This window comes from Sardina pilchardus, chromosome 4 (assembly GCF_963854185.1).
Source record: "Sardina pilchardus chromosome 4, fSarPil1.1, whole genome shotgun sequence".
Classification (NCBI taxonomy): Eukaryota; Metazoa; Chordata; class Actinopteri; order Clupeiformes; family Clupeidae; genus Sardina; species Sardina pilchardus.
This window is the reverse complement of record NC_084997.1, coordinates 14,608,570-14,628,569: the sequence shown is the minus strand read 5'-3', so window position 1 is coordinate 14,628,569 and position 20,000 is coordinate 14,608,570. Positions and strand designations below refer to the sequence as shown.

At 48.7% G+C, this 20,000-nt stretch overlaps 1 protein-coding gene across 7 annotated transcripts in view; it reads left to right on the top strand.

Moving 5' to 3' along the window:
• The window catches only part of caska (calcium/calmodulin-dependent serine protein kinase a), a 194,653-nt gene that overhangs the window by 94,679 nt on the left and 79,974 nt on the right, over positions 1–20,000 (top strand). For all 7 annotated transcript variants that reach the window (XM_062534279.1, XM_062534277.1, XM_062534283.1 and 4 more), the window contains exons 3-4: positions 16,879–16,984; positions 19,376–19,453. In XM_062534279.1, the coding sequence (XP_062390263.1) occupies positions 16,879–16,984; positions 19,376–19,453 (184 nt within the window). The remainder of the gene's footprint in view (positions 1–16,878; positions 16,985–19,375; positions 19,454–20,000) is intronic.

Below are 20,000 nucleotides of genomic sequence, written 5' to 3'. Positions count from 1 at the left end.
AGCTCATCAGTAACCGCGTGCTTTGCTTCAGAGGCAGCGCTTTTTGCTCGGCTGCAGATGTTTCCAGAGGCCACAAAGCACCAAAGGACGGTTCCTACGGCCCCCTTAGGGCCAGTAGCGGTGGTGCGGGCTGGCCAAGCTCTTTCTCCCTGATGGATGTTGGGCATGGGAGCAGGCCCGCAACACATACTGTAGGAGAAAAAAAAAACATTGATATTTGTGGCCGTCGTTAAAACAGAAGAGAACTGTGGAGTCGATAAAAAGAGAAATGTGTTCCAAGGCCATGTGTTGAGAATCTGTGCATGAAAGGCGGCATACGTCTTCAGTGAATAGCGCTCTCTGTGTGTCATCAAACTCATCTTAGCTGACAACTAATCGATTAATTGTCGCAGCCCTGACGTGGTATGTTTGCTCCAGCCCACTTTGTGTCATGTTTTCCTGCAATGCAGTGTATTGCTGTGATTGTACAGTATGGGCTGGATGCAGGTGTTGTGTCATGTTGCTGGTTTAAGTTGTCTTGTGTTGTTCTGTTGCGTCTCAGTATTGTGTTGTTCTGTTGTGTCTCAGTAGTGTTCTGTTGTCTCAGTCTTGTGTTGTTCTGTTGTCTCAGTATTGTGTTGTTCTGTTGTATCAGTATTGTGTTGTTCTGTTGTATCAGTATTGTGTTGTTCTGTTGTGTCTCAGTAGTGTTCTGTTGTCTCAGTCTTGTGTTCTGTTGTGTCTCAGTATTGTGTTCTTTTGTCTCAGTATTGTGTTGTTCTGTTGTGTCTCAGTATTGTGTTGTGTTGTGTTGTGTTCGGTTGTCCCACGCTGTGTTGTGGTGCTCTCGTCTCGTTGGTCGTCCTGGCGGGGGTCGAGTTGTTGTGAGTTTAGAGTCGTGCCGTGCTGGTTCAGTCTGTCCCGCGGTTCATGATGCTTTTTATGAGCTGCAGAGAGCCTCGGCAGTCCTGCTCTGCCCTCAGCTGTGCAGTGGCCCTGTGTGTGTGTGCGTGTGTGTGTGTGTGAGAGAGAGAGAAGCTGCCTTTGATTTGGTCACTTTTCACAGCGATCGTCCCACAAGCCCGCACTGCCAGCGGACATATTCCACCAGCCGCGGCACCAGCAGTGGGACAGATTGATCGTTTGGTGTCGCAGCTGTGTGGTGGGGATTACGAGAGAGACGAGAGAGAGATAATGAGGAACGGAGAGAAAGAGAGAGGTGTGTGCAAGAGACGGGAGGAGAAGTTTTGAAGTGCAAAAGAGATGGATGGACAGACACTGTGTGTGTGTGAGAGAGAGAGAGAGAGAGGGAGAGAAAGAGAAAGTGGGCGTAATGTGTTACGGGGCAAAAGAGTTGAAATATGACACACATTAGTATGCATGTGCGAGTGTGCAACAGGGAACATATCGCATGGCAGCGAGAGAGAGAGGTGTGTGAACGTGTCTGTCTTTGTTTGTGTGTCTATGTGCATGTGCGTGTGTGCGCGTGTGTGTGTGTGTGTGTGTGTGTGTCTGTACGTGTGTCTGTACGTGTGTCTGTGTCTGTACGTGTATCTGTGTGTGTGCGTGTGTGTGTGCCTGTACGTGCGTGCATGCGTGCACACTGTGTGTGTCTGTACGTGTGTCTGTGTCTGTACGTGTATCTGTGTGTGTGTGTGTCTGTACGTGCGTGCATGCGTGAGTGTGTGTGTGTGTGTGTGTGTGCGTGTGTGAGTGTGTGTGTGTCTGTACGTGTGTGTGTGTGTGTGTGTGAGTGTGTGTGTGTGTGTGTGAGTGTGTGTGTGTGTCTGTACGTGCGTGCGTGCGTGCGTGCGTGCACACTGTGTGCTGCATGCAGAGTTAGGTTTGTCCACCTCATCCATCACAGACGGTCTGGAGTGGACCAGACTCCACCAGGGAGAGGCGTAGCGAGGCAGAGACTTAACACATCCCCACAGCAGCACAGCGCACAACACCTGCTCACAGCGACCCTTTCATTAATAAAACTGCACCAGTGGTGTTAAAGGAGAGCGGTTTGTTTATTAACATGCCACCTTCAGGTCTGCGTTATAAAACCTACCGGCGAAACCTATGATGTAATGCAGCTCGGAAGCATTTTGGCTCTCTGGCACCTCTGCTGGTCGGGAGCGTGTCATTGTAGCCAACTCGGGGAACAGAATGAGGTAATGTTAGTATGATGATATTTTTATAGCACCACATCAGTTATAGACCACAATCTGAAATTGGTAGCAGAACAATGGTTTAGTTTAGTTTCTGTGTTTTATTGACCAGATCATGATACCACATACCATGATATGCTTGGAACACTTCAGTGACCTCTGATCACCTTTAAATAGACCAGCAGTCCGTGAACTTTCTCTCAGACCAGAGCTTCCCCATCGCCATGTTCACCATGTATATACTGTACAGTACAGTCCCTGATGTCTGCCTCTGTGTTGGACAGAAGAGAACGAGTCTTTTGCGTTTCTGCTCTGTACCTCACACACAAGACTGCCTCTGAATCAGCTCTATTCTGTTCTGGATCTATTCTGTTCCATTTTTCTGATATTCTTTTCAATAAAGCGGCATCAGTAAACCACTTATTCATCAGCCCCTTTTGTTTCTGTCTCGGAGTGCGGAGGCGCGGAGAGGAGATGGAGGAGAACGGGGGAGCTGAGCTGATGGGCGCTGAAGCACTTCCTAAATCTACTTCTCTCTCTCTCTCTCTCTCTCTCTCTCTCTCTCTCTCTCTCTCTCTCTCTCTCTGTGCCTGTGGATTGACACAGTTTTTTTTAAAATTGCATGTAAAACACAGCAAATCAAATTAGCTTTTGTGACCTGAACAATTAGGTATGAAATTGAGTATATTATGTAAAGTGTTATAAAGAGTGTAATTAAATTTGAATGCCACCAGAAATGCCACATATCTGCTGTTTTCAGATCTCCTGGTGGTGTAGGACTTGTCTTTGTTTAAGGTAGCACCAGTCCATCCTTGCTGGGTCTGGACAAATAAATCATGACAATATGGCTTCTGCTGTGTCAAAGAACACATTATTAACATACTCCTGTATGATAATGCATGCCCTACCAGAGACACAGCATTAAAAAAAATCATCCATGGGGGAGGCATGGGGTTAGTTCGTAACGCCAACGCTACCCATATCCTGCTCTTTCCGTGGCAAAAAGGTCAACATATAAAGATATCTTGCCAATTATGTGTTGTGATCTAGACGCTGGAGCGAGGTCGGTGTCACGAAACCTTGCGCATGCTCGTGTCTGCCCAAATAGATGCCCGATAAGGGCCCAAAAAGCGTAGCGATACAGCTGCGGAGTGGAGGGACTTGCCTGAAAGGACTTTGGCCCTACTATGTCATCAGTTGTTAAGGAGGATGATAAAGATCTTTGGAAAAAGTTCCTCCGCTGTGCACAAATCAGCAGGTTTAGCACCACTACAAACAGCTGACCCTGGCACTGCCCACCCGCCCGCTTGCCTGCCCACCTGCCCACCCCCCCCCCCCCCCCCTCAGTCCCGTGCCCTGGGGCAAGTCAGCAGTGGCCCTAATTGCCCCGGTCTGGTCCAGCCCCATTGATCAGTCAGGCCGTTGGCATCTGGGAGCCGTTGGGCGGGGTGGTGGTGGTGGGCGCTGGTGGCACCCCGTCTGTGCCCGCGCCACAGGTAGTGGAGGCCCTGATTAATGGGTGACTCTGAGCAGGCTGACTGGGTGATCAGCGGGACATACATGCCCAAACATACAAATGCATACACAAACAAACGTATGTCCAACTCTCCTTTTTGGAGACTTTTGCTTCCCCGAGTGTCCAGAGTTCCTCCCTGGAAAAAGCTTGATTGTGGGTTGTTGTTGCTCTTCCTCTGTCTTCTGCAGTATATCCTCTGTTCTGTAGACGTTCTATGGACGTGGATGTGGGTGCCGTTGTGGGTGGGTGTTTGTGTGTGTGTGCAAGTACCAAATAGCAAATAGCATTTGCAAGTACCGCAGATCTCTACACACCCACCCACACACACACACACACATATTGTCAAATGTAGCTGCATCAGCAGAAAATACACATACTCTTGTGTGGTGGCATCAACACCCATCTGACACCTAAACAAGTGTGATGGCATCAGCAGCTTAGAGGTCTCCCCCAGGGGAGGTGTCACCCACACAGCTGGAGCCACAGAGACCACCATAGAGGCTGCATCTACTGTACCCCCCACCCAACCAACCACCGACACCACCAACCCTCCTCCCCCACTCACAGTAGAGTGTGTGTGTGTGTGTGTGTGTGTGTGTGTCGGTTGTTGGTATGTGTTTGTGTGTTTTTGTGTGTCGGGGGTGTGTGTGTGTGTTTTTGTGTTTGTGTTAGTGTTTGTAAAGGGAGTGGTAGGTTTGGTTTGTTGCGGCCATATGGAGGTCTGTTCTCTCAGCATGGGTCTCTACAGCTGACCAGTGGAGCCTACGGCTCTCTCTCTCTCACTCCCTTTTCTCTCTTGCACACACGTTCTCTCTCTTGCACACACGTTCTCTGTCTCTCTCTCTCTCTCTCTCTCTCTCTCTCTATATATATATATATATATATATATATATCTTTCCTTCTGCCCAAGTGTGTGTGTCTCTTCCTGCCTTGTTCCTCTTCTCTGCATCTCCTTCTGTCTTTCTGTGTTAAATGTGTTGGTTTGTGCAGAGGTGTAAATATAGCCATGTTTCTGCACCCTTCTCTGTGCATGCGAGGTAATTAAAGATGGCTGCCAAGTCATTTAGTATCAACATGTCACATGAAACGATGCCATGTGAGAACCAGAGGCGCGAGTGACGCGCTGCGCTTAATGTGTGACTGACACGAGGCACACCTTCAACTATAATGGCTGTCACGACGCACCTTTGACTATAATGGCCCGTGTGCTAATCTAAATGCGATTAGCATCATTCACAGACTAGCGCCGGCGCTAGCGGGATTAGCACCAGCGCTAGCGGGATTAGCACCAGCGCTAGCGAGAGTAGCACCAGCGCTAGCGATTGTGCTTAGCATCTGTGGTGCTCTCGCGAGGAGGGAGAAGGCATTAGCATAGCCCTGGCGGTGGTAAAAGTAAAGCCCCCCCACCCTCCCTTCCTCCTGCCGGTTTGTCCGTCTCAACAGCCTGTGTGGGCAATGACATTTAATTATGCGCCGCCATCACTAGCGACACTCCTCCATGGGCTCCCCGCTATGCCGCTCCACCCTCGCAGGGAAAAAAGGCCCCGGAGCCAGATAAGTGTCCACCTTCAGGCTGTTGCTACATGCTCCTAATGCCATTTAATGACTGTTGGCTGGAGATTATGAAACCACAAAGGGCTTGTCAGGCAGTTTGTCCCGCACTCTTGTTAAAAGAAAAAGAAGCTCCTCTTCTAAATGCAGCGGAGAGAGAGAGAGAGAGAGAGGGAGAGGACTTGATTTGATTCTCACTATTGCCTCTCTGCTTCCCTTTTGTCTGCCTTTCTCTCGCTCCTTGTCTGTGATCCCACCATCTTTCTTTCTCTTTCTCTTTTTCTTCCTCTCTCTCTCCCTCTCTCTTTTTATTTCTCCGGCTCTTCCACTGTATCTGATTGCACTTATGTCATCGCTGTGTGGGAGACAAAGGCCAAGCCTGACAGGAATGCGACATGATATATTTGCAGGGTATGGAAAGAAAGAGAGTGTGAGAGAGAGAGAGAGAAAGAAAGAGAGAGAGTGAGTGGGAGGTAGAAGGAAGGGAGGGAGAGACACGGAAAGAGAGGGATACAGTGAGAGTGATGGCGCGACGATGAAACAGGACAATAAAAATGAGAGAGGAGGGGTGGGGCAGAGGGGGGCCGATTGGAACGGTGCCAGTGTCTGTGTTTGGCTGGAGGCTTCCGGTGCTTTCCGCCAGAAAAGTCCTGCAGGCTTTGTGTCCGGAGCCCAGCTGTCAGTCCACCTCAGTCCATCCGCCGCTGATCTCTCTGTTCTAGCCTCCACCACACACTGCACCTCTGCCCTGGGTCCAGCACCCCCCCCCCCCCCCCACTCTCCTCTGATGGACAATATCACCTCGGGGCAAGAATCCGGAACATGCCGGAACCCACTGAGAGCTAAACCCACCAAATTAGGACGATGGGGTAGAAGAACACATCAGGCGCACCGTCGGGAGGTTTAGAAGGCTTTGACGTAGACCACCATCTTGGCACCGGGCCTCTGAAATCTTCTGGCAGATAACATTGCCTCATGTTCCGCAGTCGTTGTAGTCTGAACTGTCTCTCAGACCCTCTCAAATTTCATGGAGGACTGGCACCCTCCATCAACGGAACCCTTTCTAGACCTACAGTACTGTATGCCTGACCCAGTGGTTCCTGTCTTCTGTGTCCGGTGCTGGAATTCTGAGTGTTCTAATACGCCTGAAAGCTCTCAGCAAATGCATTTTGAAAATATAGTTTGTGCGTGTCGTGACTGCCTGTAGTAGAGTGTGAGTGTGTGTGTCTGACTGTGTGTGAGAGTGGTACAGATGTAGAAGTTCTGGTGGAAGTGTAGGTGAGTGTCAGGACTGCTCAGGTGTGCACTGCCGGTACTTTTCATTAGTTTGGGTTCCACAGTGGGCCTGTTCCCTGTTCCTGTCTGCCTATCTCTCCTTTAGATGGCCCCATTCTGTCTTAGTCCAGACTTTCCCTTACCTACCTACACACACACACACACACACACACACACACACACACACACACACACACACACACACACACATTCTATTTTAGATTAGACTTTCCGTGGACACCTACACACACACACACACACACACACACACACACACAAAAAAAAAACCCTCAGTTACGCCCATGCTACCTAAAGCGTCACTCGTGGAGTTTTAAACCAACATTGATAAACGCATGCAACCTTTAGTGCGCGTCCCTGGACGCCTGACCCAGCCTCTCTGACCCGCTGCCGAGACGCACCTGAGACTCTACCTGCCCCGTTCTGGCTCGCCCGAGAAGGAGGGGAGGAGATGAGACGAGGCATGAAGGGAAGAGAGGAGGAAGAGTGAAGGAAGAGGAGGAGAAGAAGGAGGAGGAGATTAGTCGCTCCCGCGCTCCTGGGACCTCTAACTTTCTCCTTTGTTGGAGTTTTCAATAATACTTTTTCAGGGGATGTGACCCACAAATGTCCGTGGAGGCCAGAACTCTAAAGTTTAATGGGCCTTGTCCTCTTTCCTTCCGTTCAATTTTGTAGCTCTCTTTGTGTCAGTCTACCTCTTTGTTTCTGCCTTCCTGAGTGTCCACTGTGGGCCCACCTTTAATGTTTACCTGTGGATGTCCTTCTCTTCGTCCTGTTTCGATACTGTTTGTTTACAACTCCTTTTGTCTCTCCAGTTTCATTTCCTCTCCTCTGCTCTCTTCCGCTCTCTCTCCCTTCTTTCTCTGCTCTCTTGTAACCCCCTTCTTCTTTTTTCAGTTCATTTCATTCCTTTGTGTCCAGCCGTGTTGTGTGAGTCAGCAGGTGAACCTGTGCATCTCTGAGTTGAGTTGAGCGAGTGAGAGTACGAGTGAGTCCCCTGTCGAGCCCCGGTGAGGTGGCAGTGGAGAGCAGGTAGTGTGGGATCGCTCAGGCCAGGACTCTGTGTGCAGTTCTGCAGCATTTTGTTCCATGACGCCCAAACACACACACACACACACACACACACAGACACACACACACACACACACGCACACACACACACACACACACACACACACACACACACACACACACACAGCGTGTTGTGCCCCCTTAATCATTTGATTTGAAACACTGTTGTGTCTTTGTATGTGCATCTCAAGCTGTTGTGGAGACAGTTTCATTATGATAGTTTTGCCCCTGTTTTTACATGTGCTTTTCCTCTTTCAACCATCCATCAATCAATCCATCCATCCACCTATCCATCCATGTGCTGTACACTGTGCACACACTAACATTATACATCTAGAGAGAGAGAGAGAGAGAGAGAGAGAGAGAGAGAGAGAGAGAGAGAGAGAGTTAAGAGAGAAGGATGCATGATGGTGGAGAGGAGAGACAGATGAACATGTGAAGGGGGGCGAAGAAGACGGCACTAAACAGGGCTGCACAGCCCGGCGAAGAGATGAGAGAGAAGCCGAGAGTCGGCGTGAATGCAAAGAGGGAAGAAGAGGAAGGAACAGACGTGGTGCGCTCGGGCACACACATATTCCAGCCCCTGGGCTGATGAGTGGAAGTGCGCTCTCTCTGCGCTCGGCATTGTAAATTGGCTGAGTGATTGGAGGAATCTCCCAGCAGTGCTCTTTATGAGTTATGTCAGGCTGACTGATTCTCTGTCGCTCTCTCTCTTTTTCTCTTTCTTTCTTTCTCTCTCTCTCACTCGCTGTCTCTCTCTCTCCTTCTCTCTCTCTCACTCGCTGTCTTTCTCTCTCTCTCTCTCTCTCTCTCTCTCTCTCTCTCTCTCTCTCTCTCATATACACACACACACACACACACACGCGCGCGCACGTTCCCCAGCACCCCCCAGCCAGTCAGCTTATAGCAGCTCCCATATTTCCCCTCAGCCTGCCATATTTGCACAGGGAAATATTAAAACTTAATGCAGTTATGGGAGTGTGAGAGAGATGGGAGGGGCAGGGTGTGTGTGTGTGTGTGTGTGTGTGTGTGTGTGTTGGTATGCAGTGGATGTAAAGGGAGGATGTATATATCACGGCGTGTCACTGGGAATAAAAATGGCTACTCGTCTGTGAAGGGTGGATGAGGGGGAATCTGCTGGGAGAGAAGTGTTATCTGGCAACGCGAAGTGGAGGGGGAAAAGCTGCCTTCGCGTTCCTTCTCAGGATGTCAGCCTTTTGTTGCGGAGCCAGTGAAAGGATGCCGGTGTTGTAGCGACTGGATGGATTGTGTGTGTGTGTGTGTGTGTGTGTGTGTGTGTGTGTGTGTGTGTGTGTGTGTGTGTGTGTGTGTGTGTGTGTGTGTGTGTGTGTGTGTGTGTGTGTGTGTGTGTGTGTGTGTGTGTGTGTGTGTGTGTGTGTGTGTGTGTGTGTGTGTGTGTGTGTGTGTGTGTGTGTGTGTGTGTGTGTGTGTGTGAGAATGGGGGACTGGTTGTCCTGAGCAGATATGCTCTCCTGACTGGATAAATAGATGGGTGGTCCCAGAGCCGATGAGGTACTGTATATATGTGTGTGTGTGTCTGTTGGAAAGGAAGTAGGAGTGTGAGAGAAGAGAAAAGGGAGAGATAGACAGGCAGACAGAAAGACAGCGTGTGTGTGTGTGTGTGTGTTGTTGAGTGTGTATGCTTGTCTGCTTCGTCTATGCAGAGTATCAGGCGTGAAAGAGCCGTATGATGCCCCATCTTTTTAATTGGCAACCAGACATGACAGGTTTGGTGAAATATCAGTTCTGATTTAGACGCCATGACTGCAGAGCTTAGGGGATCAACCCTGAGGCCCATTCAAAATGGCCGCTCTCCTGCAGTACGGCTGGCTCCATCATGCGCCGTGTACGTGTACATTTGATCTTCTAGCAGCTGCTGCGTGCAGTTACGTCACATTGTACATGTTCATTCTTACAGCATACTGTATGTAATTATTGAGGCCACAAAATGAATGCACCATCAGTTTTGATGGATGTTGCTGTTGGCTGAATAGGCTACACAAGTCCTCCTCCTTCCCATGATGCTCCTGCGTTCACACCTGCCAGCCGCGCACAGCCGGAGGACTGATCCTGGATCAGAGTTGGTCTCCGGCTGTCTGACTGAATGTCATAACCCGACACACGACGACGTCTTGAGATGAGCCGAGCCGCGGTCGGTCGGCAGCGCTGGGGCTGGCGGCGTTCTCGTGTATGTCGGAGTGCTGTTGGCGCTGTGCCATCCGTGTTTCGGTTCTCTTCTCGAGTGTGGTCGCGGCCATTCACGCTAAGTGCTCTTGCTTGTCTCCTGTATTGATCCTTTTCATTAGTCTATTGAATGTGCCGTTTTGCTCCTATCTGCACTTTTTCGCCCCTGCGTGGCTTCCTCTTATTGGGTTTAATAGTGAGGAGGAGAGTTGCCGTCTGAACAAATGGAAATCGTTCGCACGTATGGACGGTTTTGCGCCGACTTCCGAGCTGGCTTTTTTTTAATTTATTTTTTTAAGCGAAGCTTGTTTTCAGTCGTTTTGTTTTTCCTCAGGTAACGTCAGTCCGGGTATTTGTCTTTCCAGCTGAGGAGATTTCTCAACAGTATCTCGTCAGTCGCCTTACTGTCTGCCCTCCACACCCACCAACAACACCCACTCACCCCCACCCACCCCCACTCACCCCCGCCCACCTGCTCCCCTCCGGTCACATGGTACGGTCACTAGAGAGCCAAAGCAGAGGGTTGCTGTGGTGATGAGTTGTTCGTTTTTGCCCATTGTAGAAGGAGGGATAGAGAGGAGTGTGGATGGAGAGAGAGAGAGAGAGAGAGAAGGGGGGAGTACAGGGGGGAGGAGGAGGTAGAAAGAGGGAGGGATAGAGAGAAGTGTGGATGGAAAGAGAAAGAGAGAGGAGGATTACAGGGAGGAGGTGAGGAGGTGGAGGGATAAAGGGGAGTGTGGATGGAGAGTGGGGGCGCTACATGGAGGAGGAAGAGGTGTAGAGAGAGAGCGAGGGAGGGAGGGAGAGAGATGAAGGGAAAGAGATGATTGCACAGTGGACTGTGGTTGTAACTGTGGGGTTGATAACCACAGCGCTGGCTGGGAGACGGCAGCAGGCACACAGCCACGGCAGGCGTCAGCAAACGCCGGCAATAACACGGCCACAACACCACAAATACCCAGACCAATAAACGCACATCCCCTCCATAAAGGGCCCTTTATTGTATCCATGGGAATGCACACACACACACACACACACACACACACACACGCACACACATGTTCTCAGCTTGAGCACAGTCTCTTCTAAGCCTCCGTTATTCTTTCTGATTAGCTTTTAAATAAAGGGAACAAGGGTGGCGTGAGCAGCCATTACTCACCCAGTGGACGAGCCCCTTTTATGGGCTTATCAATAGACTGTGCCCCCCTGGGAGAGCCTATGGGCTCCATGTATCCCAGTGAGGAGTGGGTGAGGGTGAGGGTGGGAATTCTAGCATGGCATACATACCTTTATTTGACATGTCTTGCGTGTATGTGTTGGTCTGTGTTTGTGTAATATGTAACATTGCGTAACATCTGTGTGCCTGGCAAAGTACTGTATGTGTGGAAGCAAATGCATTTGTACATACAGTACAAGCAACTGTGGAGGCATGTGGTGTGTTCATATGTTTGTGTGTGTGTGTGTGTGTGTGTGTGTGTGTGTGTGTGTGTGTGTGTGTGTGTGTGTGTGTGTGTGTGTGTGCTCTGCATGTTTGTATGCTCAAAATTAGTGAGCAGACTGAGCAGGGCGAGAAAGTGAGCAATCAGCACAGTGGCCATGCACCCACAGAGACTGACAATTAAGCTGCCGCTTCAGTGCACAGCTGCATCTCATTTGATGTGTGTGTGTATGAGTGTGCGTGTGTGTGTGTGTGTGTGTGCGCATGTGTGTGTGTGAATGCCTGACTGCCTTCATGTGTCTTTTGTGTACGTGTGGGGGGAGGGAGGGATTCTTAGTGCTTGCCTATATATTTTCATGCGTGGGTGGAGGGTTTTTTTCTCTCTCGTGTGTGTGTGTGGTAGAGAGAGCACTGTATGAATTTCTGTATATGTGCCTAAAGTGGGCTATATACAGTACATCACTCTGTGTGTGTGTGTGTGTGTGTGTGTGTGTGTGTGTGTGTGCGTGCGTGCGCGCGCTTGTGCAGCACATGTGTGTGATGCTGGTGGGTGCATGTGGTATCTTCTGTATCTGTGAGGCCCTCATCCCCTGCTGTCTCGCCTGCTTTAGTCTGCAGCGTTGCGTGTTCAAACCTGTTATGACTCATTTCCAGAATCCTCGCAAAAAACAGCTGACTTTAAAGGCAGCGAATTCCCTCATCCCCGTCGTCTGGCATGGCATGCCCAACGTTAAGTGTGTCTCTCTGCACGGGAATCCCTTTTTTTTCCACAGCACGTGCTTTGGAGCACGCCACTTAATCTCTGCATCAGTGTTCCCGTTCTTTTTCTTTTTGTCTTTTCTTTTTTATTCTTCTCTCTAGAATACCATATTTGGGGCGGAGGGAGAGTGGGTTTGTGGAAACCGATTTGGTCCACTTCACTCCTGGGGGCTTGGCCTATGCTCACAGTGGAAAGAAGAAAAAAAAATGGACTGTTGTTCCCTAAACAACTATTAGCGTCGCTAGCTGCAGGTGGTGTTTCTTTACGGTAGTGGACAGATATTATTGCCCCTCTACAGTAACCTGGCGGGGCTGGCGCCGGGGCTGTGTGAGCAGTTTGTGCTAAGTACAGATAGGCCTGCCACACGGGGGCTATTCTCCACACGCTCCTGCTTTAAGTTCTGACAAGTCACACATCCACAGTTGCTGAGGCAGCGCGTGGCTCAATCACAGCATTTTGTCTTGGACGCACGCGCGCACACACACGCACACACACTACTCAATCATGTTGTTTCTCTTACACACACACCAGCATACACACGCACAATCATAAACACACACACACACACACACACACACACACACACACAGGACACACACACACACACACACACACACTCTTCTCAGCTAAAGTCACACTGTTTTCAATCCAGCAGGCAACAGCAGCACTGTCTGACTGCAGTGTGAAAAGCAGGGTGTTGTGTCAGCTAGTCTACAAACCCAAAGCGCCCAACAGCACAAGGACATCATGCGTGAGGGACAGAACACACACTGACCCACACTGAGCAGCAATGTGCTCTCCACACCATGGCGACCAAGTGACCGGCAGACGTTAGCTCCCATTGTGTGTCTTACTCTACCGCCACATCTTCGACTTGAGGCACTCGACACCTGAATGAGTCATGTTCAAGTGTCTGTACACCTGAAAGCCGACCTTTAGGCTTGAAACACAAACCACAACACACACACACACAGAGAGAGAGACACATCCATACACACACACACGCGCGCATTTTGTTTTGTCTGTAACTTCCGTGACCTCAGACGAGCCCTGCGACCGATGAAAGCATGCCACCGAGGGGCAGGAACCAAAACAAAAACAATCCCTATCAGATACAAGCGGATGTTTTCTGTTTGTTTTTTCAGACTTTGTTGCGTCTTGTTCTACCCCAAGCCCTTATTCCTCGGGTTTCCACTCACCAGGAAGAGGCACCATAATCAACTCAAACCCTTAAGCAAACACTGCAAACAAACTTCCTGTGCCAGTGTTCACTCACATTGCTCACATTGCTCTCCCATTGCTCACATTGCTCTTGAGTAGCGTCTGCTGAGTTATGCATGCTCCTGCTTAGCTGTGTATGGTCCTGCTTAGCCATGTAGCGTAATTTCCCAACTATTAGCCGCGGCTTATACATTGATTTTGTAAAGTTTCTTCAGCTGTGAGGTTAATACGTGGGGATAGTTAATATAGTATTAATATGGTTTTGTTTCTTTTAACTTGCATAGAATATTGTCCTGCGGTTTATGCATAATGCGGCTAATATGCAGGAAATTGCCCCCCCCCCTTCCTTTTCTATGCTCCCTTGCAATTGGTCTTGGATGTAATGCCCAATGTCCATAATAGTGATTTAATGATCATAGCCTATCCCAAGAGCATATGAAGTGATTGTTCAATGGAACATGGCTGTTTGTGTGTTGATTCTCAGTACTGGAGGTTTAAGCTGAGCAAGAGACCAGGGAAAACTAATTGGCCGATGCCACTACGCTAGGGGGAAAGATTAGAACCATGGAGATGCCAGTTATAATCATGCTGCTAGAGGAAGATGACGTCGGTGATTACAATGGACATTGCTGCTGAGAGTGAGAAAAAGCGTGATAACATTGGTGATTGCCATAATATTGATGAGGGCGGTGAAAGTGATTATCATTAGTGGTGATGTTTGTTATAATAACAGTGATTATGATGATGACCGCAATGGTGACCGATGATAACTGCCACTTGGACGAATAGATAAATAAAAGATGATCTAGGCCAGAATCTTCAGCTCACAGACAGTCCGGTGTGCTCACGGTCCAGGGAGGGATTGAGCATGGGGAGCAGGGAGGTAGTGCTTCCGTCCCTTAGATTGTGATGTGTGAAAACATGACTGTTCAAAGTGGCTGCTTCGCTGCACCGCCTGCATTACATGTCATCTGGCCCTCTAGCCCACTGCCTATAAATAGACTGCCGAGGCCGCGCGCGCGGCACTCCCTGCTGCTAGAGCTCCACAGCTCCCCCATGTGGTGGTGATCGGGACCACACCCACACTCAAACTCACACACTCCCATCCTCTCTCTCTTTTTCTCGCTTGCTCTCTTTCTCTCTCTCTCTCTCTCACACACACACACACACACACACTCTCACATTCACACACTCACTCACTCTCTCTCTCTCACACACACATGCACATACACAAACACAAGATGCACAGAAAACCACACACAGCCAGTCCCACCATTCCCTTGCACTTGCACGGCTTTGGTGTGTTTGCACATGCCGCCCACATAGCAGCCTTCCACACCCACTGCAAAGTGTAAGTTTCACTTGTCTATCCTATGCAACACCACACAGTCAGTGACCTTGTGCATCGGGTTAGAGTCAAGCGTACATCAGTATAGTATTAATAGTACTCAATATTGGCCAACTCTGATCTTCATTATCCCTGTGTGTGTGTGTGTGTGTCTGTGTGAGAGAGGGAGAGAGTGTGAGTGTGTGTGAGTGAGTGAGTTTGAGTGTCAAAGAGAGAAAGAAAGAAAATGTATGCCTCACATAAGGCCTGGTCCACCAAGGATATGTGTGTGTGTGTGTGTGTGTAGCTGTGCGTGCCCTGTGCCTGTTATGAATTCAGTTTATATATTATATATATATTATATACATGCCGTTTCCCAGCCCCAGGTCCCCTTTGGGGGATTTATGCTTTTCATTTGTGGCCCAGTCACACTCATTTTTTAACAGACAGGACCGGAGGCCCGTATCTGGGCGGTCAATCGATTGTTTTTTAAGGGCTAGTTCATGGTCAGCTCAGGCACCGCGGAGCCCGCTGAGCCACCGGCTGTGCGCTGAACCGGTCCCGACGCGGCGCAGATCCGGCCTTAATGCGGCGCAGATCTGCTCCTGATCTACTGTAGATCCACAGCCTCTCTCTCTCTCTCTCTGTGTTCCTCTGTGAATGAGGAAGAGAGGCTGCAAGAAGTTGAGACCGCGTCGCCCACGGGCAGACTCATAGACTCTGTGTGTCCGCGTCTCACAGTCTCGTTCCTCTTCCTCTTCCCATGGAGGACACATAGCACTTTTCTTGTGCGGTGACTTTTCTCTTCGTCTCTTGATTATCTTGCTATTGTCGTAGCGTACACTCAGAGTGGTGTGGGTTTGTGTAAGCGGATATCTTCCTCTTTCTGTAATGTGAACAACATGCCAGTGACTGCTGACCCACACACACTATGATATACTGTAGGTGTGTGTGTGTGTGTGTGTCTGTTTGTGTTTGTGTTGGTGTGTTTCAGAGCAGATAATTCGATTACAAAGAACAGGAAGAGGCCAGGTTTGGTCAGGTTGCGGTGACAACTTCTGAGGAAGTTGGATTGTCTACCTATTCACACATCCCACAGCTTTAGACTTCAGTAACATTTTTGACTCGTCCGAATAGGGCAGTTCAGCCTTTCCTTCCGGTCAAGAACATCTGGCCTGAAAAGCCATGATTTGAGCTGCTATATAACATGGCCGACAGTTAAAAGTGCTCAACAACGCTGCAGGTGGTCGCTCAATGATTACATTTCTACGTGATTGTGCTGTGTGCGTACTGACCTTTCTTTAATATGCAGAATGCTCACACCATACACATCCTGTACTTCGTAGTCCTCGTTTGTGTGTGTGTGTGTGTGTGTGTTGTCAATTTGTATTTCTAAATGTTGATATTCTATTTCTTTGTTGCTATGACTACACAGGTGTGTCTGCGTGTACACATACTGTGCAGCCATCTGCACCATCCTCCGTAGACTCCCAGTATCAAGCTGTAAGATCCGTGCCCTCTCCTCCTCCTCCTCCTCCTCCTCCTCCTCCTCCTCCCCCCTCTAACACACCTGCCTAGGCCAGGGCAGGAAACAGCACATCAACTCCACCACTGATGTATTTTTCATCAGGGTCATCCTTCTCTCCGAGCAAGGGTATATTTTTAGAGATGTGCCCACACCCACACACACCCAACCAACCACACGCACGCGCGCACGCACACACACCCCGCCCTCATCTCATTCATATTTGAGGGGAGTCTTTCTGTCACCGGCGGAGGGCTGGGTTATTGGGTTATGAGCGCCTCATCTGTGGGTGGGGGAAAAGCAAGGGAATTCCACCAGCTGAAGGGGAAACGTGATTGAGATGGACAATTTTGACCTTCTGAAGGTCGTGCTAACGCAAATCCAGGGGTAAACTGCGTAGGGTGTGTGTGAAGGGGGGAGAATGTGTGTGTGTGTGTGTGTGTGTGTGTGTGTGTGTGAAAGGGCTCGTTCAGTGTTACCTAATCCATAACGGTGGCTCAGTGAAGAAAAATTGAGTTTGCTGAAGAGCCATCGAACGACGCAGAGGTTTGGGGAAGAGCTACAGTAGCGCTCCAGTTAGTGAATGGCATGAAATGATGCAGAAGGCGGCGATGCAAGCAAGGTGTCAACGTCTCTATCCAAGGAGAGAGACCGAGGAGAATTGCTTGATCACCCCTAATGAAATGTGTTCCATTACACCACAGCTAACCATCATGTCTCTGTTTTTTTCTCTCCTCTACCTCACCATCTCTTTACTCTCTCTTCTGTCTTCTCTCCGTCCTATCTATTTTTTTTTTCTCTCTCTCTCTCTCTCTCTCTCTCTCTTTCTGCAGATCTCAAAAGAGAAGCCAGTATCTGTCACATGCTCAAGCACCCTCACATTGTGGAGTTACTGGAAACCTACAGTTCAGATGGCATGCTCTACATGGTCTTCGAGTTGTAAGTATCAAAGCTCCCACACTCATCACTCTGTCAACTTCACCAAAAAAACCTCAAACCTCAAAATCTTAAAAAAAAAAAAATAACTGATTGAAACAGAGAAGCAGACCTCCGCTGACCTCGCACTCAGTCCAAGCGCAGAGAGACCGCGCGTTTGGATAGCGAGCTGTGGTTTGACCCAAAGTGTCATATGCTCATAAAAAGTTTCCACTGTCCGCACTCTAAAGCCGCTCTCACACTCTTGAGTGGTTTGGTTTTGTTTTGTCTGAAAACAGACGGCAAAAAAACCCCAAAAAAATCCCCTTTTTACCGGTTACCGATGCAAACGGGACCGTTAAAGATCTAGACCCCACGAGCAGTGGAACATCAGCTGAGCCGGAGATCGAACGTGTAGAGTAGAGTGTAGAGCCCAGCGATGGAGATGGACCCTCCTCACGAGCGTCCGGGCCCACACTGGCCACTCCTCTTCCATGGTCAGTCACGTGACTTGAGGGCTGTTGTGGTATGAAGGGGGCAGTCACAGAGGCATCATTGGAGATGGGGGGGGGGGGGGTGAAAGAAGAGAGGAGATTCGAGTGGATGCGTGCCAAGAACGATGACTCGTCTCATTTTCTGATCGACGGCCCAATTAATGGGCGCTCGGCGTTGCCGTGGTAGGGGCCCGGGTCCACTTTTACACGATTTGCTGTGCAGTTGAGCAAGTTAGAAATAATTGATGTGACCATTTTTAATGGGATTGCTCACCTCCCGAAGAAAGCTGGGCCCCAGCCAAATTTTTTAGGGGCCTCGATAAAAGTCGGAGCAGTGAATGTCAAAGAGCATTCATCTGTATTGATTTGTCTGCCCTCAGCTTTTCTCTCTCTCTCTTGCTCTCTCTTTCTATTCATCTTTCTCTCTTTTTATTTCTCTCTCCCTCAGTCCTCCTCCCTTTTATTATGTTTTTTTCCCCACACAAGATCCCAACTATTCCTCAGACACTCTTATCTAACAAGTGTTGTAATCAGAGAGCTTACAAGTGGTGATGCAAGGTTGGAAGAAAAGGCAGTAATCAGGCTTCATGGTTAATCCTCTAGCCTGTCAAGCAGTGGTTGTGGTGTCTCAAACGCCATCACAGGGTATGCTAGTCTTTGGGGCCTGGATTTGCCCAAACCCGCACAACAGGGGTACCATGTTTTTGCTTGGATGTGCAGAAATGTATATTACGTGTGTGGGTCTTTGCCATGTAAGCTTCATGTCAGTCAAGTAAGCCACGGCGATGATTGGTTTCCCTTGTTCTCTCCTGCATGAATAATTGAGGTCAACATCTGTTGTGGTGGTTTCAATATTCAGAGAAACATTCGACCATGAGTCCACCAGTGCGGTGTTTTATCAGAGTCAGGAGCTTCATTTAGACCAGAGGATAGTTACGTGGTAGTCCGCATTTGAGGTGAATTTGCCTGCGGTCAGACTAGGGTCACTTTGTTGGGATCCCACAGGTCTGAAAGGTTGTCTTGTTGAATTGAATTGAAATTGAAAAATGAAAGCCTTTATTGTCATTATACACCGTACACAGTTAGCAGACTATATAAGACTATACAATAGAAACATAAATACACAGTAAGAAACACAAACAGACAAGCAGACTGCAATGAGCACAGACTTGAGTTCCGGGTATTGATAATGGAGATGAAATGAGATGGAGTTTATGTCTGGTAGTGCAGTGGTCAGTGCAATATTGTCAGTGCAGTTTACATTAGTGCATATTTGCATATATGTCTTCTTCTATGACATGAGCCACCAGACAGAAGTGGGTGGAGAGAGGTGGGAGTGAGAGAAGGAGAGACCAAATAGATCTAGAAACTGGAGACATGAAGAGAGAGGAAGGGTTGCACAAAGAGTGGGCTAGAGAGAAAGAGAGTAGGAACGTCACGGAAGAGGGAAAAAGGAAGAGCAGAGGTTGAATAAAAGAGAGAGAAGGATGGGAATTTCCTTCACCAAATGAGTGAAATGAATGCCCTGCTAGCGGTCAGGCCAGAGTTTTGACCCCTCGCTGCTGGTGTGGTGTGCGTGTGTGTATGTGTGGGAGCTCCCTTAGACAGCTATGATGGGATCATGGTTTCTTTTCCTTACATCTGATGGGTCTTTTTGACTTATTTTTAACACTTAAGGAAGGAAATGACATGTGTGTTGGGCGAGAGGAAATGACATATGACATGACATATGATAGGGCTTTTAATTGAAGTCAAGCATTTTGACCTCAGAAAATTGTATTTTTGAACAGGTTATCACTAAGAACAGGTTCTCAAAGCTCTCTCACCTTAGAAGGTTTCTCTTTCTACATACACCTTAGAAGCGTAATTCCAGCCATTGCATGCTTCTGATCCTGTTATCTCTTGTTCCTCCGTTCCCTAGTATGGATGGAGCTGACCTGTGTTTCGAAATCGTCAAAAGAGCAGATGCTGGCTTTGTCTACAGTGAAGCTGTCGCCAGGTAAGTTTCATTCAGTTTTTTTTTTAACTTAAGAACTCAAAAAGAATTGCCTGAATTTGCATTGCACTGAGGAGAACAGGAGAATATCCCCCAGTGTACACTTAAGAGAGTTTCAAAGTTCCACCAGGCCTCCAGCGGAGGCTTCTCTGCTTGCTCAGGGAATTCAGCTCTTCGTCTCATGTAGCGCTGTGATACAGTTTCCCCATGAAAGGTGCCATTTCCAGGAGATGTCCCAGGTTTAGAACCCAAAATACGTGAAAAATTGCAAACATTCGGCTTTCTGTTGCTATCCCTCTGCTGACTGCAAGAATTCAGGCTACAAAACTGCTACACTAACTAAGTGAGATGTGAAGGTCTAAAGTTACTTTGCTTATAGACTGGTGTCAAAACGTGTTCTCACAACAACCATGCAGTTATCGTAAATAGGCTAACATCACTCTAAAGTCACATTTATGCACCTTTAAGTAAGCAAAGCCATGCTTTGAAAAACATGTGTTTCACTGGAAGGGCAAGGGAGTAGCAACAGGACATTACTACAGAGTGATGT